Raw genomic sequence first — 27837 nt, 5'->3', positions numbered from 1 at the left:
ACCTCTATAATAATAATGAAATGGAAAAGGCATTACTGTGTGTGTGTGTGTGTGTGTGTGAGAGAGAGAGAGAGAGAGAGAGAGAGAGAGAGAGAGAGAGAGAGAGATAGGTGGTGGTGGTAACTGTTGGTAAAGTGCAGAAACATGGCGCTTGTCCATCTTGTTTGTGATTTGACTTCTGTGTCTTCTTGGTATCAGTTGCAGGTCAGACCAGGTTCATGTGGTCGGGATCAGTAGAAAGCAGTGAGCGACACCCTGTGCTGGAACAGCGGAACAACCGAGTGCTAATGCGGAAGCGCTACGTTTGTCCCTTACGACTTTCTGTTGACTGGACTGTCATGGCGGCCCCCTTGGTGGTAAGGTTACCTTTCCTATTTCGACTACTTATTGGCTTTACCTAGTTTTAACAAAAACGTTTACTTGAGATTCTTGAATGGCAATATATATTACAAGGTAACGTTTTACCGTCAGTTGATAGGAAGTGGACATTGCGGTCAGTATAGCCCTTAATTTAGCAGTTGTCAAATGCTCCATAGACCCAACATGCTGTGCTGCTTCAGGTAAAGTTAGCTACCGATATATTAAATAGTCGTAACATGGCATTTGAGCGTTTATTCAATAACTTGAGTATGGCACAACGGGAATAGCAATAGAACAGTGTAAACTCCAGTTTCAAGTCTTCTACTTCTATTATCTATCTTAATCCACCAGGGCTGTAGGACTGACTGCTTGTCTATTCCTCTTGTACCTGCGTTAACGTTAATTTGACTGCAATGCCTAGCTACTGTATATCATCACCAATAGGAGTAGCGTTACTAGAATGGTCCAGAGAGGACCCATAGGCATCAGGGCATACATGCTTATAGTCGGCTTGGTGACTCGGTTTCCCATCTTCTCTAGTTAGGACAAGCATTGTATCAAAGTATCATTTTCTTTTCCTCTCTCTCTCTCTCTCTCTCTCTCTCTCTTACTGCCCACCCTTTCCCTCCGCCTATTTCTCCCTCTCTGTCTTTCTGTACAGTCTTTACAGCGATGCTGCACGCGGGCAGCTCTCCTCCTTGTTGCCAGGCGACCGTGGAGCTCCAGCCCGGTGACTCCGCCCCCTCTGTCCAGAAGGCTTCTCCTCTTCCTCACACAGCGCTTCTACGACATGGAGATGCTCCTCAACTGGACGTCTAGCTTTAGGAGCAGGAGATTGCAAAAGGAGAACGCGTAAGACCAAGGATACCACCACACAAGGGCCGCCTTGAACCTAGTGAGGCACCTGTACACCAATACTGGTATCTGATGTTGGATAGGTACCAGTGTTTATAAAACAGATAGTTGTGCTCCTCAATTCTGATAGCCTCAGTCACGTTTGAAGCTGTTTCAAAGTACCTAGAAATGCACACGTTTCACTGCATTACAGGCAATTGAAACATTAATGCACTAACCAAGTGTCGCTTAGCAACCACTTTGTTTACTGTTATATCTCTATGGTTTAGCCCCTGTTCAAGAACTATATCACCAGATGGAAAAATAAGATGCAATTGTTATTGATTTAAAAAATTTCCCAGTACTAAAATGCAATATTAAGAACCACATGTAACAGGTCAGAAAGTGAAGCAAAGTAGCTTGATTTTATGCAGTTTTTCACATTTAGAAGGATGATAGATCACTTACATTTCAATCATCTAGTGATCCCAAACTAACGGTCTAAGTCTGTATTAAGTAAAATGATGTATGGGATCAGTACTGCATATCATACAGTACTTTAAGTCTGGTACTCTGAATGAGTATTGGCAATGATAAAGTGGTACAGGTGCATCCCAACTACATATTGTCAAGTAATATATGTGAAACCATCAGTGACCATCGCTGTCTTCCCCCACCTCCTAAACAAAGCTGCTTTTTCCTCCTTTCTTTCACAGGTACTATGGCTACACTCACAGGTTTTACGGGTCCAACGTAGCAGCAGCTTATTATGTCTTGAGTCTGAAGGGAGGATTTAGGTGAGTGCCTGCTGCCTCTGCACTGAGCCGTTTGGTTTGTTGTTAAGATGCATTTACGTCGTATGGGAAAGGCGGTAGATATGAGTTTCCTTTTTGACAAAATGTCAAAACGTCACCTTTCAGGTTGTAAATACTATTTGGGAATTTGGGGTTTGGCAATGGACCCAATTCGTCCGACTTACTGAATATTGACATCACCAACAAGGAAATATCTGATTTCAGGTGCAGAGAAAGACAAATTAATTTCAAATAAATTAAACAAAATGAACAATTTGCATCACACAAGTCACATTAGGATCACAACTCTTAAAATGTCATGGCAGGACACAAGTAATTGCTGGATTTTTAATTTGTGGTTGGCATTGCAATGTATGGTTTTTGCTTTTTAATCATCACTTTGTACTGGCCGTTATTACCATATGACGTTAAAGCAGTATTAGTCTGTTTGTTTATAATCTGTATTGATACACTGTACATCTGAAGATGACAGTGCTCTGTTCATGTTTCTGTGTTGCAGTGATCCAGTTTAACGGTTTGTACTTCATGTTCAGGTATGCTGGCCAATCAGAGTGGTTCCGCCCAGACCAGAGGGGCAGGTTCAACTGGGACTTCGTGAACCACAAAGACTCGCCCCTAGAGGAAATAGACATGAGCCACACAGTCATCAACTACACTGGGCTGGGGAACCTGGGTACTGAACTCCAGCTCTGCCTTTGTTTGTCTTTGTCTGTCTCTCTCTTTCTCTTTCTCTTTCAATGTCAGTTTTCTTTTGCTCTAAACTATATTCAGTCTCTCTCTCTCTTTCTCTCTGTCATGTACATTTACTGTAAATTCAGTTAGATGATTTTCAGCAAGTGCCTTGTCTTTGATCATGCACACTAAACTTATGCCTCGTCCTCCCTCAGTGGACCAGCGGTCTCTGCGGACTCTGTCGTTACGAGGATGTCCTGAGGTGGACGACTGGTCCCTGACCCGGCTGCACGTGTTCCAGGACTCTCTGGAGGAACTGGACATCTCTCACTGTCCACGCATCACCACAGGCGGCCTGGCTGCACTGAGGAATCTCAAGTAATTACCCACACACTCACAGCACAGGCTGGTCGTCAGTAGCAAAACTCTTCTGTTAACCGTCCGCCTTTCTGTACGTGTGCTTCAGGGGACTGCGGCGTCTGGATGTGTCGTCCCTCCCCGGGATTTTGAGTCCTGGTCTGGTCATCATCCTGCTGGAGGAGATGTTGCCACTCTGCCAAATCACCGCCACAGGCTACAACCACAGCCTGAGGCAGGACGAAAGAGAGGGGAAGGAGTGCATGCAAGGGCAGGGGTAAGGTACAGAGAGAGGCAGGGACAGGGATCAGAAGACGGGATAGGGTACAGGAGGAGGGATAGTCCGCTCAGTGAGCTCCGCTGTCAGATCATCTGCTGCTGTAACCACCAGAGAGAGAGAAAGAGGCTGGTGTTGAAGCAAGGAGAGGTGAAGAGGAAACAACTGACATGAGAAGGAGAGGAGAGGGGAAGAGTCAAGCATAGAGGTTGAAGATGAGGTATCGCTATGATATGGGTGTAATGTAGCTCTGCAGAGAGGGTCTGTGTAAGGCTGGGGACACACTGCACGACTGTTAGGCGGATTATTACCACGATTAGGCCATCACGACTGATTTTCAAGATCAAACCACACTAGTTTGGGTTGATCATAGTGGAAGGTCACCACAGATGATCTTGTAGTGTGTGGGACCATCACAGTTATTTACAAAAACATGTTTGAGACTCACATCTGGACAAGTCTTGACGTGCTCCTGCAGTGTGAGCTGGTCAATGACTCCAATGAGTGTTGAGCGTGTGAGAAGGAAAATAATACAGTAAGTGTGGAAAGAAAAATGCTCCACCTCCATGTTTGTTTTGGTTATGTGTTTTAGTTGTGCCAGAGCTTATGTTTTTCCTAAGGTATATGTGCAAGGTTGGTGTTAGTAGAAGATACTTCTCTAATATCCCATCGCCTCCTCTGGGTGCATCCACAGTCTAAGCTTGGAATAGGACTTTAACACATTTCACACATTTGCTACAGTCAATGACACATTGAGGAAAGTGGTAACAAGGAAATGTGAGTGAGACATGAAGTAGGTACAGAAATACATACAGTCTAATTCTCTTACATGTATCACAAGTACAGACTTGAAGAGCTATTCATGCTGCCTCTACATTCTGGAAATTGTTTTTTTTTACATATAATATCATGGCTCTGTCTCAAGTTATTGCACTTTGTCAGCAAGTGTGGCAATAAATCTTTATTTGTTGCTAAATTGTAAATATGATTATGTACATTATTGTAAATGTACCGAATAAATATTTCATTGTTCAATGTCATCATTACTGTACTTTATTACCTTTACCTGTGAATTCATAAGTTACTATGCATAGCACACAAAGAAAACCATACAGCGACACGTTATGGTTTTGAAACGTGTGGAATATTTTCCACTGTCTATGGTGTGGAAGCTTATTAACGGTGTGAGGTAAAGCCCATAATCCAGTGTGAGGAGATAGCCTTGTACTGTAGGAGTGCCAGACCCCACAGTGGGCGGAGGAAGAGACCAGTAGGACTGGGACAAGATAGTGAATGGAAATGAAGAAACCACAGCTGCTTTTGTATGTAGAGATACCTTCTATAATTTTTTGGTAGGCACTTTTGATGTAAAACGACCTTGTGTTAGTAATATCATCAGCTACTGCAACTCCACACCACATGTTAGGTACCAGTAATGTAACCTACTTTGAAGTTGTATGCAAACTGTTATATAAATCTCTTGTGTAACACATGCTCATTAACAACGGGCTGGTTAAAACTAGATGCCAAATGCCAGGTGAAATTTAGGACATAAAGTAGGGCAGCGCGCTAGGAACGAATCATGTCATGGAAACTGGGTCACAACAAACACGGACACTATTTTTGACGGACAACAACAATCTGATCGGGCCAGCTGAGCTGTGGATACCTGTCACCATCGTAAAAATTGGATTGAAATTGATTGGCAACTGGACCGTTGTGGTTGAAGGGCCTTAGCAAACGGATAAATGTCTGATGCATCAGGTAGGGTGGTTGTCTGTTCTGAAAATTAGTTAAATTTTGACAAACTGACAGTCTACCGCCGCGTTAGCTTAGCTAGCTTTGTAGCTAACGTTACCTCTTCCAAGAACTAATTGAGGTAGGGATTTTACATGTATTTTATTTTGTACTTGTAGAACTTCCTAAAAGAGAAGAAGAGGAGGACGTTACCCCCGAGCCAGAGGTAAGGAACATACGTTTTTTTTAGGTTGTTTTCCTGCAGCAGTACCACTGGAGGGGGCTCGTGTTAGCAGGGAGGTGGGGCTACCTAGCTAGTTCCCAGTAATGTCAGTCAAAACACTGACCCATTTGTCATTGTCTACCATGGCTGGTGTTGGCAGTGCGGATCTGTGCTTTATGCAAGAAGCCAGTTACAATGGGCTAACTGTGCAGTGCTGCTGAATCCACAGAGTCGTTATGGTTGAATGTAAGACACTGAAACTTTTGTCTTTGTAGGATCAATCTGACGACAGCAGTGAGGAAGAGGCTTCAGGAGACACAGAGAGTACGTGGCAACAATCACAAACAAAAATGTCAAATCTATCAACACTGCCTTTTACATTATAGAAAATATTAAATACTAAATTATCCTCTCTTACAACTGTTTACCTACATTTCTACCACGTCTCACATTATTTCACCATTAATTTCTGGAATGCTCCTGCAACAGTAGCCCAGATACATGCAGGTCTTTGTTGTACTGAAAGAAAATCACGCCAAACACCATTGAAAAATCTGTAATTTTAATGTGGCTGTCCATATCAGTAAATATAGAAGCGTCAATATATGACCCAAGACCTCTTCCAATCGCTTGATGCCACTCATCAGTTGGGCATGTATATAATGTACCAAGCACAACTTATTTCAATAAAATCCTAATCCTCCTAATAATTCAGAATGGAGTTTAGCATGACTCTCTGCCCATACAAGAGGGAATGGCATGCATTGGGGCTACTGCAACACACCATTTCCTGATCTTGCCCTCCATTGTTTGCCCTTATCTGATTCTCCTCCATATTCCTCTCAGTGGACTTCCTGCGTAACCTCTTCTCCAGCACCCTGGGCCTAGGCTCAGCAGAGAAGGTTCTGGATGAGCTGACTCTGGAGGGAGTGGCGCGATACATACAGAGCGGCAAATGTGAGTCTTTGCATAGTTTCTATGCTGCATCCATTCTGCCTGTCCATTATGGGCCTCTGAGGATTATAGTGGATTGATTTTTATGCTTACAAGCCCGCTATTATGAATGCAGTTGTTATTGATCGAGTGAAATAACGCTCTGCATCCATACAGGTAAAAACATCATCTGCATGGTGGGAGCAGGAATATCCACATGTGAGTATCTCTGCTTTAGCATCAAAGGATAAGTATTTAAAAGTGTCATAATGGTATTTTTTTTTTTCAATCTGTAACTCTGAGCCCCACCTCCACCCACAGCTGCTGGGATCCCTGACTTCCGCTCCCCAGGAACTGGCCTATATGCCAACCTGCAGAAATACAACCTGCCCTACCCAGAGGCCATCTTCCAGATAGACTACTTTAAGGTGTGCTGAACATTACTGCAGAGAAATATGAAGCACTATATAAACTCAGGAACAAAAACAGCTGTAGGATAGCTGTAAATACAAGCAATACTAGGATTAGCATCTGTCCTAGCATAAACCTAAGACTATCTTTCAGTCAGATAGACCATTATAATATGTACCAGTAGTTTAAACTACTTGGCTGCTATGGTTAGTTGCACAGTATGCCCTTTTACAGTTATCTGAAGACTATCATGTCTTATGACCTGTGATGGTACTTTACCAGTCTTCACTGTCACCACAGTAAAATGTACCTCTCTATCTTCCTCCCCATCTTGTATCTCAGAAACATCCGGAGCCATTCTTCGCCTTGGCGAGGGAGCTTTACCCGGGACAGTTTAAGGTACAACACACTTCCTGCTGCAGATACATTCACTGTAACTGTCACTATATCAGAGCTTATCTGATAGACCATTCTGATTTTGTGACCCAAGATTTTGTCAAGCAGGCAGTATACTTGCTGTGAAAATGAATTTTGGCAGGTTCTTAGACAGGTGGTATACTAACAACAAAGTCGAACCTGACTGAAATAGAAACCCAGTTGAATACGGTACCACATACAAATTTGTTTATACTCACTATGGCTTTGTTTTTATTTACACGCTAATGGGGGTGGGAGATGTAACCGTAACTGAGGGAAACCGGAAATAGCTGTCACTACAACTCAGAGAACAACAATAACAACATTCGCTGTGCTGCGGTCAAACAGCCGACATTTAAATGAAATGAAATGTTTTAATATTGCTGATATGCCAAGATTCCAAGATACAAGATGCCAAGATACATATTAAGTAACTGTTATTAACTGTTGAATCTTTGCACATGGTTATACACAATGAATTGTACAGCCCTATTTCAAAATTCAACATACGTTTCAAGCATAGACTTATTGAACCGTTTTCTTCTTTTACGTAAAACTTTGATGGCAAAAGGGAGAAACAAATTACAACCAGAACATCTCTACATGAAAAGTAGCTTGTTATTCAGAGAACAATGAACTGCTCTGTAGGTTGTTGTGTGCTTGTGGTTGATTGATAATTATTGGTGTTTAGCCGACAGTCTGTCACTACTTCATGAAGCTGCTGAAGGACAAGGGGATCCTGAGACGCTGCTACTCACAGGTTAGACTAACACCCAGCCAAGGTCTCTAGTTCACTCACACACACACACACACACACACACACACACACACACACATACTCAATCTGAAAATGTGCTTTTAGTAAGGTTTTACCTTTGCTGTATTGATCTGTGTGTGTGTTCATTCAGAATATCGACACCCTGGAGCGTGTGGCCGGGCTCGAGGGAGAGGACCTAATTGAAGCCCACGGAACATTCTACACCTCCCACTGTGTCAGCTTCTGTTGCCGCAAGGAGTACAGCCTGGACTGGATGAAAGGTGTGTGTGTGTGTGTGTAGGTCTGTGTGCTTGTGTGTGCCTGGTAGAGTGACTCACTGTTGTTTTTCTTAACCTCTGTGTAGCGTGTAGAGTCGAAAATATCAAATTTAGAATTTAGTAAAGGTATGGGAATATGAAACTTTGATCAAGATATCAAATTACACTCGTAGGGGCACCACCTTCATAGATGAAGGAAAAACAGAACTTTACTTGGCTCTACTAATCAGTCATCAATCTGAAGATCATGAGATCTTTTCAGTTCAGGGATTACTTTTCTCTGCAGAGAAGGAAATACAGAACAACCAACTTTATAGTGAATGAATATATTTATTAACTACCTACTAGACAAACAAACAAACAAACCAACCATGTAATACATGAAACGGGTGAAATGTGTCATAGTTGGGTCACCTGGCAACGGCAAATGATGGAGTTGGAGCAGGTCTTTGGAAAAAGACGCTCTTTCAGGTGGATGTCCTGCCACTGGCTTTCTGCTGTCGACCAGACTCCAGGCTGGATGGAGCAGGAGGCTTCGGCAGGCTGGTCGGTGGTCAGCTGAGAGAGTTGACTGGAGCTTCTGGCTTCTGTAACTTTTACTAATAAACGGATTAACAACTCGTTCTTAAAATAACTTTAAAATAACGAATAACAGTCTTCGCGGTTCTGGTGATGATAAAAGCAAGGCTCAACTTCGTAGTATAAATGGCTTGTAAAAAGGCAGGATCACATTAGTGACAAAGAGTAGAGCAAGGCAGCGAGCTCTGAATCTGAAGTCTTGGCTAGTTGGTCTTGGAGGTGAAGCTCGGGCCGTGAAGCACTTAGTTTTCTAAGTTTGGATCGGCATCGTAGCTTCCGGTGTGAAGCTCGGGGCAAGAAGCACGCTGTTGTCAATCGGTGAACATTATGAAACCTGTAAACAAACACTTATGGATTGCATAAAACCATTACATGAAACATGATTAGACAATAATACTTTCACTGTTCAAACTTTGCTTTTGAGTTGTTTTAGCAGAATAGCCTAGATACATACTTTATAATCTTAATGTTTAAATCAGGAATACATAGTAACTTTGGTGGTTGATATAGGGAAACAATGAAATAGAACATAATTATCGATATGGGGGCCAATAATGGGTAAATATAAGCAGACCTTAGGTAGCAGTGTAGTCCCAGGGGAATAACTGGGTCCAACTATTGGGAGGATAGTTAAAACACTTAAGCATATATGATTAACCAATTTAATATATAATTCACACTATTCTAAAAACTCATTGGAGACATTAGGGAATACAAAGTAGAGAAGAGGACTAAACCAAGAATGAAAATAATTTATGGATTTATGACTTTTATGGCTCTATCCAGAAAGGTGGGGGTTTCTACAGAACTAAAAAGAGAAGGGAGAAAGCAATTCCTGATCCTTTTGGTAACATGATACAAAATGTATTTAATTATCTAATGTGACTAATTGTCCAACATCAATTCAATAGAACTCAGTCTTCTGGTCCAGATAAAAAGAAATCTTCTTATTTTAATTTGTGTGAGTCTGTGTGTGTGAGGGAGATCCTGGTCTGCAGTCGGATGTGGCTTGTAGATAAAACTTGTAAATTTCAGAAGAGTTGTCTGATTGGTGGAGGAGATCCCCCCTTAGTCTTGGTCAGCGTCAAGGTGACACTTTTGTAGCTTTAACGGTGAAGGGTCATTTTTGTTCCTGGGAAAGAATGTTACTCAAGGGTCCATTTTGAGCTGTGGAGACCTGGTTCTGCTACACCTGAATGTAAAAGAGTGGGAGTGAGATTGTTGTGATTTCAGTCATTTGAATGTTTAACCTCCCCACTCTGCCTTGTAGAGAAGATCTTCTCTGATGATATCCCCAAATGTGACAAGTGTAGCAGTCTGGTCAAGCCAGGTCAGTTGCTGTGTGTCTGTCTGTCTGTCTGTCTGTCTGTCTGTCTGTCTGTCTGCTCTTTTCCATTGTACATCACCTCATTCTATTTTCCTCATTTCAGTGAAGGTGTTTTGTTGACCTGTCTAATGTAACACTTACTTCTCTCATCCACTCCTCAGCAAAAAACATCAACCAACCCTTCTGCACACTGTTTTCTCTCTTTCTTCTTTCACAAGCATGTCTACTTGATAAATGTGTCATATATATTACTGTCATGTCATGTAATCATCCTGATGTCACCTCTCTGTCCCTCTCTCCCCTCTACCAAGATATCGTCTTCTTTGGAGAGAATCTGCCCATCCGGTTTTTCACTTCAATGAAGATGGTGAGCGGGCGGTGGTGTGCGAGCATGCGTTCATGTTTTGGAGGGGATGTGGCGCACATAGAAATAAGCTCTTTTCACACCTAAATGTTAACGCTTCTTCCTCTCTCGCTCTCTCTCTCTCTCTCTCTCTCTCTTTCACTCTCTGTCTCTTTCGCTCTCAGGACTTTCCTCGCTGTGATCTTCTCATCGTCATGGGCACGTCTCTGCAGGTGCAGCCCTTTGCCGGTCTAGTCGGCAGGTATTGGAGATCAGATTTCGTATTGATTAAATTTATTATAGTTACTATTACAGTGTGTGTCTATAAACACCCAAACCCTTCCAAGTTAACCGCATATATTATTTTAATCCCACAGCCCTGCAGAACACCCTTTTTGTGTTTCATGCTCTTACTAGGATGCCACTAGACCTATAATTAAATAAAAAAATAATCAGGCAGTAGTGCTCTATTTCACTGTCCTGTAACATGTAAGGTATCAGGTTTGATCCCAGCAACAGCCATGTGTCCTGTTGAAGTGTCCATGAGCAAGACACAGAGGCCCCATTTGCTCACTCATTGTAATTTGCTCTGGATAAGAGCGTCAGCTAAATTAATAAAATTCCATGTAATTAAATCCTGTGTTTTTGTGGCGTTCAGGGTTTCCAAAGGCTGCCCCAGACTGCTCATCAACATGGAGAAGGCAGGGGAGGTGAGCTTCCACTCCTCCATCATCTATTTTCTCTTCTCTCCTCTCCTCAGTGGTAGATGTATTTGTTGGATGCGTATCTGTGTTTTTCTGTGCAGGCTGACCCTCTGTTCGGGATGCTGGGTTTTGGAGGAGGGATGGACTTTGACTCCAACAAGGCTTACAGGTGAGAGACGCTGCCATTTCTCTCTCTCTGTCTCATTTTTCAGCTTATTTCTGAGGTGATAATGGTGATGAATCTAACATGCTGGTGTCTCTCTCTCTCTCTCTCTCTCTCTCTCTCCAGAGATGTAGCCCACATCAGCACGTGTGATGACGGCTGCTTGGCTCTAGCTGACCTGCTGGGATGGAAGGTAAGTTAAAGAAAACTGCACACAGGATGCCTGGAACAAATGGCCTTAGTCTTTTAGAGAGGAAATACTGTAATCACTCCAGTAAGATGCAAACCAGGGCAGGGCAACATGGCCAAAATTCTAACACAATATTATACCACAATTTCCCTCATTAATGTTTCATATAATTACATTTTTGACAGTGTAATGATATTTGACATTCATGTTTTTGGTTTTGTTTTACACTGCATGACTGCATGCCTAAACACTCAGTACATGCTATATGTATGGCCTTCTGTAAACCTGTAAATTTGAACATGACACTTATATGCTGTAAATACCTCTTTTCTTTTTCTTCATATTCTACTCATATTCATTCTGCATATATTTCCTAATTTTTGTACTGTATATTTTATATCTTACGTATCTTGACATTGTTGGTTGTTGGTTTCTATTTTTCTTTGCTGTAACCTATTATATTATTGCTATTATACTATTACTATTACTATTTACTGTTGCATAGACCGAATTTCCCCATGAGGATCATTAAAGTTTCATCTAATCTTTTCTCATTGGCGTTACCAATATAAATTGCACTTGACACTAAGATATCAACCAATCATCAGATGGATTACTTTTTATACCATAAAATAAATGTACTGTATGTATTTGATTAAACAAATAGAATACTGTTGACAACAGTATTGTATAAACTAGGGTTGGCAAACCTATATATCAAACCCATGGCTTTTATTAGACATCAGGTATCAGCCAGTCATGTTGTCCACTGCTGATATGAAGGAGGCTCCTTTCTGACCACAGCTACATAAAAACCTGCAATGACATTTTAATTTTGTTGGATCACCCTGTCTGGAGTGGAAAAAAATGTAATGAGTCTGGGTTTCTGAGTTTTAGTGTCCCATGGTCTAAATGCTGTTTGAGAGGCCTTTCCACCCTGACAAGAATAACATTCTGGGGAAAACACTGATACTGGAATGCCTTTAAAATAAACGGCCTAGCCCTGGCACAAAGTGTAGCTAGAATTAGTCAGAAAGTGTGCCAGTGTGTACAACACAGTAATAGTTGTTTCCTGCAGGCCAGTGGGGCAGAGACCATGCATAGCAAATGAGTGAGAAGTGACAATAATAAAATGTTACTGTGAGTGTGAGTGTGAAGTTGTGTGGTGGAGTGCAACCACAGAGGAAGGACTGCTCAGTAAATGCAAAGCATTGGATGTTGATTTACTAGAATCTTTTTTTCACCAACCCCATTCTGCAAGCCTGCTCTCCTTTGGCCATGTTAACCCCTCTTTTCTTATCTTCCCTCTTTTTTTCCCTCGCCCCTCCTCCTCCTCCCTCCAGGCGGAGCTGGAAGAGATGGTGAAGAGGGAGCACGCCAGCATCGACAGTCAGGACAAGAAAGAGAAGGCCAGTGAGAGCAAAGGAGCTGCGGCGAAGGCGGGCTCTGCATCAGTGGCACCAGAGACTAAAAAGGAAGAGTAGCCAATTAGAAAGATCCATTTTTAATGGCGACTAGTGACATCAGAGATTGGAGTTGGCCCTTGAAGGGAGACTAGGATAGCAGGGGTTTGTTTGGCAGGGTAACGCTTCACTGAGGTCTGGATCAAAGGAATGCGTCATATAGTAAAGATCTGAGTGTCTATCAGACAGATGAAGACAGTCCTGTCGTCTCTATAGGCTATTTTTCCATCTGTGGACATTTAATCCTTAACCCATAGGACTTCTGACATCTATGTATATTATGCTTCTGTTCCTGTCAGTTATTTGCACTTTACTAACATTGCTCAACTCTCTTTTTTTTTTACATGGGCTCAGATCTGCCTCACTTGTACTGTATGTCTGTTGCTGAGGCAGTTTGCTCTATGCATGGACAGGTTTTACTGCAATAGACTGACATTGTTCCAGTTTACCTGCATTGCTGTCATAGCGCTAAATTGATTTGGACTGTCTGTCAACGAGACAAGCTCTCAGATCTGATGCCTGGATGGTTTTTAACATCATCAAAACCACAGCAATGTGGTGTAGAATCTGCTGCATTGTAGGCAAGCTGGAATATTGTCTCTAAACTGTATTTCACACTGAGGGAGTGACAGATATTTGGCCCGAGGCGCTTCAGGTGCCACTTCATTGAGTTTCTTTGGTTTCAATTTGGTGCAGTGACCCAGCTTCCTCCAAATTGTATGCAATATCTAGGCTATTGTATATTTCATGTTTTATCTGTCAACCTTTTTCTCCCCCTACTGAATGCAGCCCCGGCTCTGTTTTATCTGATTGGTCAACGACCTCACAGGAACTGACAAAGCATTAACAACATTAACAAAAAATGAACTTCCTGATTGGTGAACTGAGGCAGAGCCACATCAGCTGTAAATATAGCAATAGAATAATAATGGGTGGTAGTATACAATATGAAACTTTTGTAATTAGCTTATTTTAATTAATGTTTTTGTTGTGTTTTTCCATCATGTTTTCTTTCTGCACCTATGATTTCTGTGGTTTCTTTCAATATAATGCTCTCTTAAGCTAAATATGATGTTTACTTAATCTTATTTACCCATTATTGTGGAACACACAAAATATCAGGAACACTCTTTCTTTGAAATAGACTGGCCGGGTGAATCCTGGTGAAAGCTGCGGTCCCTTATTGATTTCAGCTGTTGAATCCACTTCCATCATGAAGGGGAAATGGATAAAGGGCAGGAGAAGGACAAGAAGGATGTTTAAGCTTTGAGATAACTGAGGCACGGATTGCTCAAAAGAGAGTGCAACTCAATGTTATGAATAGCTCCAGATATTTTGCGTACTACAGCTGATATGTCAGGCTGATGCTCCTCGTCACAGCTGAGACTGGAACTCAAATAAAAGAACTGAAATCAAGGATTAAGTATGTTTATCTTTTACCAATGGCATCATCTCTGCCAGTATGGTCTTCTTCATGATCAGAAGGCAAAACTGGTCATACTGTACTGCTGAGGCGATCTGTTGGTTTGGGCTTCATCTGTGCCAGGGGCATTGGCCAATAAGATGGTGGTGATCATGATGGTAATGTTTGCAGGAAATGGTTTAAACAGCAGGCATGATGGTATTGCATGTAACAGGAAGGAAGAAAATAGCGGAAGACCGCAAGTCTAGTTGCCACGGAAATGTTGTTGACCAATCAACGACACCTCTAGCTGTGGTTTCTGTTAAAGACATGGTTGGTGTTGGACAGCCAACTTGCAAGTACATGAAATAAAAAAGACATTCTGTGTAGTCTTGAGATTTGGCCTTCCTTCTTGTCTGTTTAGATTCATAGTCATCATTCAAACTCCAAGTCGATTTGCTCGTTTTGGGATTGTTTCTGAGTGGGGTGTGTGCAGGTGTGCAGGTTTCTTACACAGCTGCAAGATCAGATCTCTGATCTCAAAAACCAACGCACAAGAACACACAGAGTCGTAATCTCAGAGTTGTGGTAAAGCGTCTTCGGGACCGCTATCTGTTCATCTCAACTTTGAAGTCTACCATTTATCATATCAGGAGATACAGTGCCGCACAGAGAACAAAGGAGGAACACAGTAGAAAGAGGCTGGCTGCGCTTGAGATAGAAAGTTGTCAGTTGTTCATTTTGAGCGAGGATGCTCAGAGCTGGGTTAACCACATGTAGACTCAGTGTGTGTGTGTGTGTTGGGGGAAGGAGGGTGAGGTACGATGATAAAACATCAGTTGAGAGGTTTCATATGCAAAATGAAAGTTCATCAAATGCCAGCATGTGCTGGAGTCTGGTCAGAAGAAGGCAAATGCAGCAGCCATGCCAACGACAGATGCCTTATTTTTGAAATAATATCAAAGAATACATGCATCAGTACAGCGATCAGTATTTCTGAGGTGCATGTGACCTTCCTACTTCTTAGCCCAGTTGTTTTGAGCTGTTGAGCAACAGTGGGCCAGTGCAGAAAGGAAGGGTTCAAGAGAGCAGAGAGAGATTGCAACATGTGGAGAAGTGTGCACATAGTGTAGAGGAGAGACGGAGACTCACACCAACTCCCTGTATCTGCCAGCCAGCCCACATGTAAGTATTAATCATTTTCATACAATCTGTGTGCTTTTCTTTATTTAAAAAAAAAAAATTTTGTCTGATTATTGAAAATCAAATCAATGTCCAAGATAACCAAATCTAAAATACCAACCAAAAGATGGAGAAGCAACATTTCAACCTCAACTTAGTCAGATTCATAGACCATGAACGGGGCAGCAACCCAGTATCTTACTCTATTTTGTTGTCGTATTGTAGATATGTGCCGTACAGACAATCTAACACATATCCGTTGTGCATGCTTACATATGTTTGTATCTGTGTGTTCATATGTTTGCATGTGTCCAGGGCGGTGCACAGTCCGGTCAATGGGATGACAGCCATCCCGTGGAGGAGCAGCAGGAAGAAACAGTCCCTGCTGTCCGTCCTGGAGCAGCTGAGGGGCTGTCAGCAGGCCTGGTGCCCCGCAGCACCCTGGGACAGAGAGGGGGCCCACGCTGCACTGCGGGGAAGTCCTGCGGGGGTGAGCTGGCCGCTTCACTGCAACAAGTGTTGGCAATCTTAACAAGTGAAAAAAAATCTGCCATCTTGGGGTGAATGTGGTTTCACTTTTTTCGAGAGTTTCTCAAAATGAAGCGGATCACTCCACTAGTATCAAGACAAGGCCGCTTGATTCAAGAAAAGTCTTGAAACAAGTTGATTTGCATTGGAAAAAAAACTTTTCTCTCCCATTGGCAGATGTTTTTAGCTTGTTTTAATAAAAATAAGATCTTAATCAGAATACATTCACTGTTAAGTAATGTGATGAAACATATCTAGCTGCCTGTGGTTGGTATGGCAACAAAGTATAAATCTTGCACCCCATTGTTTTTGATGTTAAAGCAATTAAAACACTAATATATATAAAGAAATACTAGAAGGCGCTCGGTAGAGTGCAAACCTCCACCAACGCAGGGGAATTCTCCATCTTGCACAGCTGCAGCCTCCGTAAAGGTTTATGTTTGTTGATCGTTTGCCTTCTGTGTTTGATTTTCCGACAAATGGCATGTGAATGCAATGCTGTTTAGCAGCCGACTTGGAAATCCCGGATGTTGGACTTTCCCACCAGCACATGAATGCAGCATAATGGTTATGGCAAGAAAAAAATATATAATTGTCTAAAGGCAGAAATACCTGATCTGGATCATCACTAAAATCAAATCAATTTGACAAGGGTTATCTGTCCACAAAAAGTCAGCCAAGTTCATTTGTTACTTTTGAAATATCTAGCTAACAAACAGACAGACAGACGGGGGTGAAAACATAACCTCCTTCCATGGCATTGAAATTACTTGTTAAGATGGAGAATTGTTTTGCAGTGTTCTCTCTGTCTATCGTTTAATTTCTCTTTCTCTGCCTTTCTGTTGGGCAGATCTGAAGGAAGGGGAGGAAGGGGGAGTCTCTGTCCATCCTAGCCTGTCTGTCTCTATTCCCAACCGTCTGTCTTTCTGCTTTCCTGCCTCTCTGTCTGTCCTCTCTCTGGTCCTCTCTCTTGCTTATTCTCCTCCTTCCTCTCATTCATTAAGCCTACCTACAATATATCAGCCTTTCACCAGAAGTTTTCTGCTCATCCAGCAGCCTAGCAGGCATTCTAGTACAATGAAACTAAGCTGGGCCTCAGTCACATTGCTGCTACTGAGTGGCATTCTGTGTGGCGATAGCTCATATTTCACTTAACTATCCTATAACTGTGGAAGTCAAAACTGCACGTTCACACCGGGCTGAACATTGACCTGCACATTGCTGCGACTTGAAGGCAGTTCCTTTTTTTAATGTCCGTCAGATAAAAACAGCACACGCTGCTTGCAGAGATGAATGCAGAAGTAGTGCTAGATAAAAGGGAGAGACTGCGCTACAGACGGACACGGTCTGCTGCAGAAAGACAAAGTGAGTAGCAAGGGAAGACAGAGTGTTAGAGTACGGCATACAGAAATACTAGAATGACATGAAGATGCAGTAATACACCTAGAAATGCAGCAATAAGTCGTTGACACGTGAGTATTGGGCCACAGGGCACGACTGGACCGTACATGAACAGGCTTTCTCAGTACAGGGAAACCCCAGAGTTTCCTGCAGGAAAGGTTTCTGCTGCCCTTAAATGTGAAGATAGTGTGAAGATAGTCTTAGAGATTTCTGATTGACAGATTTGTGTCACGCTATGAGTCTTCCTCTGAATCTGAATGAGCGAGTGAATGAATCTTGCAGCTATGAATCATTGGAGAGATATTTGCTCAGGTTACGTCTCCATTACCCAGCTGCCATGCTGCGTGTGTGTGTGTGTGTGTGTGTGTTTTAAGTTTGACTTGATGACTTGTAGTGAACCTACTTCTCGCATCTATTTCTGTGCACATGAAAGCCACTTCCTCTGTGTGTCTATGTGCATGCAGCAGCTCCACATTCACCTATGATGTAACTTACGTGCCTTAGCAATAGCTGGTTTGCTGTATTTGTGATTGCAGGTGTTTAAATTTGCATTACACTAATAATGTCTTAAACAACTGCTTCTTCTATTCCAGTGCTGTATCTGTTACATTTACTCATGGTTTCCAGAAGAGACAATGTGGTTTCTACACACAGCTATGCAGTCAGTGTTGAAAAGTTACACTATACCAGTGTTTCTATGAGTCCACATCAGAGTTAATTTAACACATTTCATCATTCATTTCACATTTTTCCATATCCGCTCTATGAGTGAACAAACAACACTTCAATCAACACTTGTCAACTCCGAATAACTGTCACTGAAAAATCAGCACTTATTAACACTGGAAAATTTGCTGTGCACATGACTGTTAGGCTGATTACAGCCACGATTTGGCATCATGACTGACTGAATCCATGCTACACAGCAAATTTCCCAGTGTTAATAAGTGTATTTTTCAGTGACAATTATGTGTGTTGATTGGAGAGTTGTGTGTTCATACAATACAGCTGCTAAATGTTACATTAACTGTGATGGGTGTGGACTTTCAGAATCTATCTGTCATCATCACTGTCTCTCTCACTGCCTCCACATCCCGTCGTCCATTCTCTCTCCTCCACCTTGCTGCCTGTAGTTGGCCAGAAGCCGAGGTGGGGAAGAGCCCTCTGGAACACACAGCTTGTTCCTGCTCAACAAGCTTGCACACCACCTCCTCTATTGAAATGCCTCTCTCTGTGTCTCTCCAGAGTTTCCTGCTGCTGAGGGACGCTGAGACGTCTCAGCCCAGCCTGCTGTGTGTGTCCACAGGAGAGAATGAAGAAGTTGTCGATTACCGTATAAAATGCACCGGTACAGGTATGGAGCAACCACATGCAAACACACCAATACTTCTATTGTGTGTGTGTGTGTGTGTGTGTGTGTGTGTGTGTGTTCCTCATGTTTCACGTTTAGCGGTTTAGCGGTGGCATCATCCTGCAGTGTAATCATTTGCATTTGCCAGTTATTTTATGAACCACTTACTTCTGCCGAAACTCAGACAAAGACTCTTATCAGGCATGCGGTAGGTTTTTATACTGCCGAATACACAGGATCTGATGTCATAGCTATTCTTTCTGCTGTTAAACTGGGTGATCACCTACATAGAAACCTGGGTGGGTATTACCAAAAGTTCCTCAGTCTGAAATCTTCTCTGTATTTAGGACAGAACTTATGACTTTTGCTATTACAGAACAAAGAGTCCTAACTTAATTTGGCTTTGTCCTGACTCTCAAAAATCCTAAATCCTAAGTCAAGAAACGTTAGGACTGAAAAAATAGGATGGGGAAAATATGATAAAGGTAAGACTTGTTTCTGTAATGGCAAATTAGGATTTTTCCTAACTTTGACTCAGGATTTTCTTCTGTAATACGGCCTGGCTTGAGGCAGCCTGCTCTGCAGTATAGATGCCAAATAGTATCAGGAAATAATAGATTTAATTGCTACTAAGGCTAAAGCGAAACTAAAATTGAACGGTCAAACTGGTTTATCTTTAGAAACCAAAGTCCCTTTTTAGTCTTCCTGGTTCCGACTACTGGATGTTTCTAGGAATGTATTTTTTCATGTTGAGCATCTCATTTCATTCTCTCTCTCTCTCTCTCTCTCTCTCTCTCTCTCTCTCTCTCTCTCTCTCTCTCTCTGTCTCTCTCTCTCTCTCAGTCTTCCAGCTGTCTGAATCTCGTTTAGGTTTCTCTGACTTGGCTCAGCTGGTGCTTTTCTACTCTCTGACCAGGTAAGAAACATTGAATTTTCACTTTAACCAGGAATTCTCAAGTAAGCAAGCCTAAAGTACATGTGCTCCTGCAGCTGTATGGGTTGAGCATGACACTAACACAGCCATGGTTAGGGGGTTTGTTTCCTTCTCTGTACTAAAGTGCTTTGGCTAAAAGCATCTGATGAACTGCATGTCGTTGTCACATGAAAACTTCATTACTTAGTTTTGTTGATTAACATGTTTTAACTTCAGTTGAAGGATGACATGCTCCTCTATGGGTTGAGGGGGTCCTTGGTGCTTATGAAACCCTTTTAAAACCTCATAGGATAAACTCAAAATCGCATGATAGTCAAGCTAAAAACAAGGCTGTTTCTATTAGTTCCTGAAAAGTTGATATGTCAGAGATACAAGGTTTTCACTGGACAGCGATAATATGCTAAAACACTTTTGTAAATGCCAGATCTGGTGGCATGACGTGTCACTCACCCAAAATTGGGCCAGTAGTTTCCTAATATCACAAGACTAAAACACTAGTGAACAAATGCATGGGCAGCAGCAGTCCTGCAGGCACCTGGAGGTTTATGTGACCCACTGTAAGAAGCACTCTGCCTTAACAAATATATTTTATCTGTCTCACATCTTCCTCTGTCTCAGGGACACGTTGGCCGTTTGTCTGTCCGTTCCTCAGTGGATCTACAACGTAACCGATCCGACAAAAGCTCGTCTCTCTCAGCTTGAACCCAGTGAGTCTTTTCTTTTACCTTGGAACTCTTTGTTGACTTGTTGCCACGGACCAACTGACTCTTTTAACCTGCATTTGGAAATATGTGGTTCTTTATACGAAACCTGCTTTATTTTAAAGTACTTATCTTATGCAGAAACCTGGCTCTGCGCGCCCCCTGACCTACAGACTGATCACATGACCCACAGGGAGCCAAGCACTGTCATGTGCTCAATACAGGTATACACTTTGTGTGTGGGGTGTTGAGGAAGAAATGGAAAAGTAACATTCCTATATGCTCACTTAAGGTGTAAATATGGGTCGAAGGTTACATATTAGGTGTCCATATAGGAATGTTGCTTAGTACAGGTACTTTCCATTCCTTCCTCAACAGTGGGAATGTGCATGTGTGTGTGTGTGAATGTACAGGTGATGAATAGACATAAGAGTGTAAAGAAAAAAACTTCCATATTGGGTTTAATGTGTATGGAAACCAAACTGATAGTGTTGCTGCATCCCGTGTCTCAATGTCTTACCACATGTAATGATTACCATAAGAAGCAGAGGTTTGCAATGGGTTTTCCATGTGGGTTATATCTTGTTTCACACCCCAAGCTGTGGGTTACAATGTTGTCACGTCTTCCTCCACACACTCCTTCACTATGCCACTATGTGTGTGTGTGTGTGTGTTTCCTCAGCTGACGTCAGCCAATGGCGCCCTGTGTGTCATCAACCCCCTCTACCTCCGTGAGCACGGAGACGATTGGCTGACACGCCGGCCAGCCAGCCCTCAGTCAACCAATTACAGACGAGAGAGACGCCTCAGCACCACCAGGCCATGGGGAGGGGCGGGGCTACAGAGCAAACGAGCCATCTCATTGGACCAGGAAGGTTCTGCTGCCAGTGCTGAGAGCTCAGGTCAGGAAGTGTCACTTTGGTGTGTGTAGAAATTATTTATAATTTTGCTGCTTTCGGTCTGTGTAGACAAGCACACACACTTGCGCACACGCATACATACATACAGAGGCGCACACACACACACAGACCAATTTTAACTAAAACCATATGGAAAAATAGTGTTATCTCCATGCTCCACAGTATATTGCATTCATCTGTACTGTTTGTTGCAGTTACTCTATCCTGATTCATGCAGTGATTTTGAACTACATTGAAGTCACTTCTTTTGTGGTGTTCATAATCTGCGTTTGCCTTGTCCAGTTCTAATCCGAGCCCAGTCAGCCGATTCGCCGCATTGCCCCCCCACCACACCGACACCCACCGCCCCAGCAGTGGTGGTGTTGAGGCGTCCCAGCCGAGACGCCGCCTGCAATCCCCCCTGGAGACCGGGAAGCCAGGAGAGCCTGCCTCCCTCCACCCCGTCCACCCCCTCCACCCCCGGGACTCCCTCATGTTCCGTCTCAGAGCTGCACCACAGCAGCCCCGTGCCCCAGTCTCCCTGCAGGGTGTCCTGGATCGAGGACGGAGTCTGGCTGCCCCCGCCCAGGCCTCTGTCCTCCCTCCAGCCCCCGTCGCTGGAGCTCGACTCGCTGTCCATCAGCAGCATAGAGGAAGAGCTGGAGGGTCAGCTGTCGAGCCCCGCCCCAACCCACCCGTCGGCGCAGCGGCTGGCTGACAAGGTCATACACCGCCTCTCTGCGGTGGGGCAGGCGATTGGCGGGCTGGTGTGTCAGCAGAGAAGACTGACCAACCGGGTGCTGGAGCTGAGCGAGCGGAAAGGCGGGGCGTTCGCTGATGCCGCGAGAGGGTTCGTGGAGACGACGCTGAGGGGAGGGGTCGATCCCGCCGGGGTCACGGGGTCAGAGTTCCTACAGGAGGTGAGGTCATCGCTCACGGCGCTGAGGGAGACGCTACTGGACTGTACTGAAATCCAGGTGCTGTTGGACAGCATGACCGACACACCTGACTTGGAGATAGGTGAGAGAGCTGATCCGGTTCATCTGGGCTTTACCATACACTCTTTAAATGGATGTGTCATTTTCAACACATCTGTGTGTCTAGTTTGGGACAGCACACATTTGAGTCCTGGCCCTTACTGTGTGCACTTTGTGTGGGTGCAATGTTATTATCAAGTTAGACAAAAACAAACTGTTAAAAAACTCTTAACTAAGACTATCTTGTCTACTATGATAGCTAAAATAAAATAAAAAATCTACGTTTTTGTTTATGTGCAGGGTGAAAAAGAGAATGAATTATGGGTGGACAATTTTTGGCTGTTTTTGCTGAACACTGACTACACCACTAGATGGTGCAATCCTGTAGACTGACTTGTTGGGCCCCATGAGCACCTCTTGCTCTTGTCAGAAGTGCCAACATTGTCAGCACCATCGCTGTTTTCACAACTTGTGTCAAAAATGCTTGGGAGAAAACGCCTCATGCCGCCTCGAATCCTGTTTGGGATTATTTTGAGCTAAATGGTCTGAATTCAGATTGCTGTTGAGTCTGCTAGTGCATTTCATTTAGGCAGCATGAAAGCAAGTGGCTCCAACTTTGACTTAGTTTAGGATGCATTGAAAAATTTATGTAAATAAATGTTAAAAAAAATGTATGATTTATTGTTTGTATTACACAATACCTGTTGAAAACATATGCAAAATATCTGTTCTGAAACTATCATTTAACCTTTAAAAACTACCACCCCGACCAAAAATATTTATATATATATATATAAAAAAACTCAACTAAAACTACCAAAAGCACACCGAAAACAAAGTAAAACTAAACTGAAATAAAAAAATTGAAAACAAAATAAAAATAAAAACTAATGAAAAATCCCAAACTATAATAACCCTGCCTCCCACAGTCCAAAGACATGCAAATCAGGTGGATTAGAGACTCTAAATTTCCCATAGGTGTGAATGTGAGTATGATTGTCTGTCCATCTGTGGACTGGCAAGCTGTCCAGTGTGTCTCCCTGCCTTCTGCCCAGTGCATGCTGGGATAGATTCTACACCCCTGGACACTGAAAAAAGATTCAGGGAGTAAAGTAAATGAATGAATGAGTGATTGACATTGAAAAGTAACACAAGCATGTTCCTCCAAATGAGACACACAGATGTTTTGAAAATGACACATATTGTACTATATCTAGGATTGTCCCTTTGGACCCTGCACCTCAATGAAAGATCATGAATTGTCTCCTTACATATAAATATAATGCATGAAAAAGAGAACTGCATTTCCTTCTCTAACTCTTAACACCTTCTCACCCTCCTGCAGACTCCATGGTGGAGCTTTCCCTCCACAAGGTGGCTCTGAAGCCCGTCACCTCCCACCTCTACTCCTCCCTCCAGACCTCCCGCAGCAACGACAGCAGCCTCCCACGTCTCCGGGCCAACCAGCGGGTGCTGGAGGGGCGGGGGGTGGAGGAGCTGGGGGGGTCGGCGGGGGCTGGGGTGCCCGACCCCCCCACCCTGGAGCGCATGCAGCAGAGGTGGAGCAGCATGCGCGCCGCCTACTCCCCGAGCAAGAAGGTCCAGATCCTGCTCAAAGTCTGCAAGAGCATCTACCACAGCATGAGCGCCAACGCCAGCCCAGGTAGCCGGGCGGCACTGAAGGATGCCTGTATAGAGATTATTACTTCTCTAGCTCTCTCTGACTGTCTTCTCTCTGTTTACTCCTCTCCTCTCCTCTCCTCTCCTCTCCTCTCCTCTCCTCTCCTCTCCTCTCCTCTCCTCTCCTCTCCTCTCCTCTCCTCTCTCTAGGCATGGTGTTCGGAGCAGATGATTTCCTGCCCTGCCTGACGTGGGTGCTGCTCCGTAGCGATGTGGTCACCTTACAGCTGGACACCGACTACATGATGGAGCTGCTGGATCCCACGCAGCTGCAGGGAGAGGGTGAGACACACACACACACACGACTTGACATACAGCCACCTAGACACTCCCTCATGTCCATACAATCTACTGCAAGCTTACAAGGTGTCTGAAAGGCCTGAAATCGAGATGTAACGCCATATATTTTGCCTTGTCGCTCTTGTTTTCCCCACACACACACACTAATTGTCAGGATGGCCGAGTCAACTAAGTTGCCATGGTTTGTGGTCTCCAAATTGAGGCCAGTGGGTTCGAATCCCACTTCTGACAAGCAACTTTGATGCTCATTTAGATGACAGTTTCCCTATTCCACAGGCTTTTCAGACACTCTGTATAGTTACAGAGAAGCCTGATAGCGTATGGATGTTGCTGATCATCCATACCCTCTCTCTCTCTCCCTCTCTCTCTCTCTCTCTTCATTCCCCATATCAACAGGCGGTTACTACCTGACGACCCTATACGCCTCCCTCTACTACATCAGCAGCTTCAAGCCGCGATTGGCCGTCCGCCAGCTCAGCGCCGAAGCCCAGCAGTCTCTCAACCAGTGGCATCGCCGGCGCACCCTGCACTGCAACCAATCGCGTCGCAGAAAGAACCGACGGACCATTCGCAGGCAGACGTACAGGAAGAGCTCTGAGACGGAAACGGGAAGTCAACAGGAGGACGAAAGTGGGAAAGGAAGCGAGTCCGGTGACGTGGCTGAGGCACAGCAGCAGACAGAAAGCAGCACAGAGGCTCTGGAGCCGGTGAGGGAAGAGACGGGGGGAGGACAAGAAGCCGAGGACCAATCGGCTCCTCCGGCATCGCAACAAGAGATGCTATTGCGCAAAGAGGATGATGGACAGTCTGTAAGTAGAGCAGAAGAGGAGAGGAAGAAGGAAGCTGAGGGTAGGAAGGAGCACCTTGCTGTCCATCAGCATGATGTCCGCTGGACCCAACAGTTAGAGATACACCGAGCAGAGGAGCACTGAAATGGGTCAGACTGCCTCCACTTGTTCTCATTGGGTCAAACCCTCCATTTGGAAGGTATATCTAAAAACACACATCAGGGAAGCACTGGCCAAATAATAATATCCTGTCAGTCATCTGTTGTTACTCCACTTTGTCCCCAGAAATGTAGTGATCATAAGCAGGCGTAGACATTTTAGTGGTTAATGATATTAGATGCAGTTTAGTCAATCGACGCCCCTGGATGAATCTGATCTACGAAATGTGATGAAGTTGAGATTTGGAAGCTGTTAAAGAAAGGAGTCTGGCTTTTTATTATGTAAAATATTTCATTTTTATACATTGATTAATTTAAACTGCTGTAATGTTTCATGTGTAAATATGTGAATATAAAAAAGGATAACTTGTGCAAAGTTACACAATAACAATAAATGAATAAAATACCAACAAATGAAAAATCCATATGTGGATCACCTACAAAGACATATTTGTTAGGAATGCAATCTGAATTTTATTTTACTTCACTTTTTTGTGCCCTGACAATACAGTTGTAAACTGTATTGTTGTTTCAGTAGAAAATCCAAAGGTATTTATAACAACAACACGGCCTTTTTGTTGTTTTTGTTATTCCCTGGCTTGCTGAGACTCCATTTGTGTCTCAGCAACACACATTCTGTATCTCTGATCACCTACAGTGAACATAATGCTGCAGAGATTTCATCTGAGCTTTTGCCATTGGGAAAAAAGCTGCTGGTTCCTTGTGCTGAAATTACCTAGAATTTTTTCCTTGGGTCCTTGCAGCCAAAATCCTATTAGGGCAGATTGAAACAAGACAAGGCTAAGTGAATATGTTGTAATTCCCCTAAAATCTAAATTCATCTCGTTTTAACAGTATAATCAATATTAATCCATGAAGTAATACTTGTGTTTTCTCTTTTGACCACTGGAGGGCAGCAGCACACCTCCTGGGGGAGACACAGCTTTGCCATACGTCAATGTTTTATTTACAAATGGTTGAATATACAGTATGTTGTTGTTGTTTAGAATTTTGTTTGATGGAATGTGCTCATAAGGTGGCTACGCAAAGTCTTACGGGGAACATAAGCGATAGATAAAGTGATAGAATTCAGATGTGTTTCTGTAATTTTCAGATGTGCTGAGAAACAAAGTGCATGTCATCTATCAGTAACAACTCATGGCCAGCTGGTGGCTCCCAGTAGACCAGCTTTAGGGAGATTGCCTCTTACAAATGAAGTATAGACAGAGAGTTCACACACACACACACACACCTACACACACACACACACACACAAATACATGCAAAGATTTAATCAATGCATACATTGGAAGCATACACATGTAAATAGTTATACAGGGGGCCTCTTATGTAAATGTACACACACACACACACACACACGCCTTCACATACACACATCCCTACATATGGAACCGTCTCATTGCTGAATTCTAAATGACCGAGCCAATCAAATTTGCCTAATGAGACATCTGGCATTCTGCCTGTGGATGTCAAGCCCAGAAACAGCTGGGCCTTCATACACACTCTCACACACACACACACACACAGACACACAAACACACACATTGACACTCTCTTCTCGCGCTTTCACTCTTCATCAGCACAGTCAGATCTGGTGGAAGACTGAGAAAGAAAGCCTGGCTGATACATGCTGTATCAAACATTTATTGCACACACACACACACACACACACACACACACAAACAAACACACTGTATTAGCACAGTCAAATTTGGGGGAAGACTAAGGAAGGAAATCTAGTCAAACAATACTATATTTACCACACAAACACATGCACACACATTCACACACACACACACCTCTTTGCCCCTTACATAGACGATCACACACTTCTTCACATATGTGATATATTATGCATACATGGGTGTGTGTAACGCACTCACCGCGGCCATAAATTAGATATATGGCAGTGGTGGTGGCGTGTGAGGGGGGGAGTGGGGAGGAGAGAAGGAGTGTGTGTGTGTGTGTGTGTGTGTGTGTGGAGGGGGGGTGGGTACAGATGGCTGTAGCCTGAGGCAGAGCTGGGTACTGCTGCTGAACGTAGAGGCTGCAACACACACACACACACACACACATAGAAGACCGATGGTGGGGGGGTCATGCTCCCATATATACATGCAAACACTTCAACATATAGGAGGGGGAATGGGAGAGAAACAGACACATACAGTACAAACCTACAGTAGCACAAATTTCTTCAGTGTTTCATGCCGTTGTATCAGGATTAATGAAAACTTGTGAAAGCTTACAGCTATATGAGTCAATAAACTAGTCAAAATCAGATCAGAAAAAAGGCTGCTGCAATTATCTATAAATATTGGATGAGGTTTATTTATATCCAATCAAAATGAGAATGAATATTACATTTCAATCAATTGCAATCAATTTTTCTTTTTTTTTTTTTAAATTGAATTCAATTCATGCACACTCTAAAATGTTAAATGTAACATTCCACTGTCAGCTTTTGGCTTGGGTTTTTTTTTTTTTTACTTGAAGTGCATTGTGATGCATTACAAGCAGATTACAAGCCCACTGGTAGCATAGATCAACTTTTCTTACAATATAACCATCAGAAAAACATCATCAGACAAACATCAGAAAATTACATTCAGTTTAATATCATGTCATGACCCATAAAGTTGTTATTTTGACATTTTGTGTGTATTATATTAAAT

At 43.2% G+C, this 27837-nt stretch overlaps 3 protein-coding genes across 4 annotated transcripts; all 3 read left to right on the top strand.

Moving 5' to 3' along the window:
* Positions 1-331: 331 nt before the first annotated feature.
* Positions 332-4225, top strand: dmac2 (distal membrane arm assembly component 2). Its single transcript, XM_071897314.2, has 6 exons — positions 332-356; positions 1022-1212; positions 1911-1991; positions 2543-2682; positions 2897-3059; positions 3148-4225. The coding sequence occupies exons 1-6, from the start codon at positions 339-341 to the stop codon at positions 3317-3319; spliced, it is 765 nt and encodes a 254-aa protein (XP_071753415.1). The 5' UTR covers positions 332-338; the 3' UTR covers positions 3320-4225.
* A 733-nt stretch (positions 4226-4958) lies between these two features.
* Positions 4959-14638, top strand: sirt2 (sirtuin 2 (silent mating type information regulation 2, homolog) 2 (S. cerevisiae)). Its single transcript, XM_071897312.2, has 16 exons — positions 4959-5079; positions 5232-5278; positions 5551-5599; positions 6122-6232; positions 6386-6427; positions 6530-6636; positions 6962-7018; positions 7728-7796; positions 7945-8074; positions 9921-9980; positions 10289-10344; positions 10506-10582; positions 10979-11030; positions 11126-11193; positions 11314-11380; positions 12721-14638. The coding sequence occupies exons 1-16, from the start codon at positions 5064-5066 to the stop codon at positions 12859-12861; spliced, it is 1149 nt and encodes a 382-aa protein (XP_071753413.2). The 5' UTR covers positions 4959-5063; the 3' UTR covers positions 12862-14638.
* A 397-nt stretch (positions 14639-15035) lies between these two features.
* rinl (Ras and Rab interactor-like) lies at positions 15036-25546 on the top strand. 2 transcript variants are annotated; one of them, XM_071897308.2, is made up of 11 exons: positions 15036-15427; positions 15740-15914; positions 18599-18707; positions 19548-19620; positions 20257-20345; positions 20481-20563; positions 21022-21241; positions 21542-22258; positions 23561-23878; positions 24046-24177; positions 24592-25546. In XM_071897308.2, coding segments are annotated over exons 1-11 (2454 nt in total). In that variant the 5' UTR covers positions 15036-15425; the 3' UTR covers positions 25128-25546. The 2 variants fall into 2 exon arrangements, with proteins under 2 accessions (XP_071753409.1, XP_071753408.2); XM_071897307.2 differs by lacking the exon at positions 15036-15427 and having other exon boundaries at positions 15538-15914.
* Positions 25547-27837: the final 2291 nt, after the last annotated feature.

The sequence above is a fragment of the Centroberyx gerrardi genome, chromosome 6 (genome assembly GCF_048128805.1).
Source record: "Centroberyx gerrardi isolate f3 chromosome 6, fCenGer3.hap1.cur.20231027, whole genome shotgun sequence".
Lineage (NCBI taxonomy): Eukaryota > Metazoa > Chordata > Actinopteri > Beryciformes > Berycidae > Centroberyx > Centroberyx gerrardi.
Note: the sequence above shows the minus strand (reverse complement) of the source record. Positions and strands in the feature narration are given on the sequence as shown.

Coding starts and splice junctions, on each gene's coding strand:
- dmac2 (XM_071897314.2), top strand. Junction 2,683..2,896: donor CACTGGGCTGGGGAACCTGG/GTACTGAACTCC, acceptor GTCCTCCCTCAG/TGGACCAGCGGTCTCTGCGG. Junction 3,060..3,147: donor GCTGCACTGAGGAATCTCAA/GTAATTACCCAC, acceptor CGTGTGCTTCAG/GGGACTGCGGCGTCTGGATG.
- sirt2 (XM_071897312.2), top strand. Junction 5,600..6,121: donor GGCTTCAGGAGACACAGAGA/GTACGTGGCAAC, acceptor TATTCCTCTCAG/TGGACTTCCTGCGTAACCTC. Junction 6,428..6,529: donor GGGAGCAGGAATATCCACAT/GTGAGTATCTCT, acceptor CTCCACCCACAG/CTGCTGGGATCCCTGACTTC.
- rinl (XM_071897307.2), top strand. CDS start 15,552: ATGGAGAAGCAACATTTCAACCTCAACTTAGTCAGATTCATAGACCAT. Junction 19,621..20,256: donor CTTTTCTACTCTCTGACCAG/GTAAGAAACATT, acceptor CCTCTGTCTCAG/GGACACGTTGGCCGTTTGTC. Junction 24,178..24,591: donor CACGCAGCTGCAGGGAGAGG/GTGAGACACACA, acceptor CCATATCAACAG/GCGGTTACTACCTGACGACC.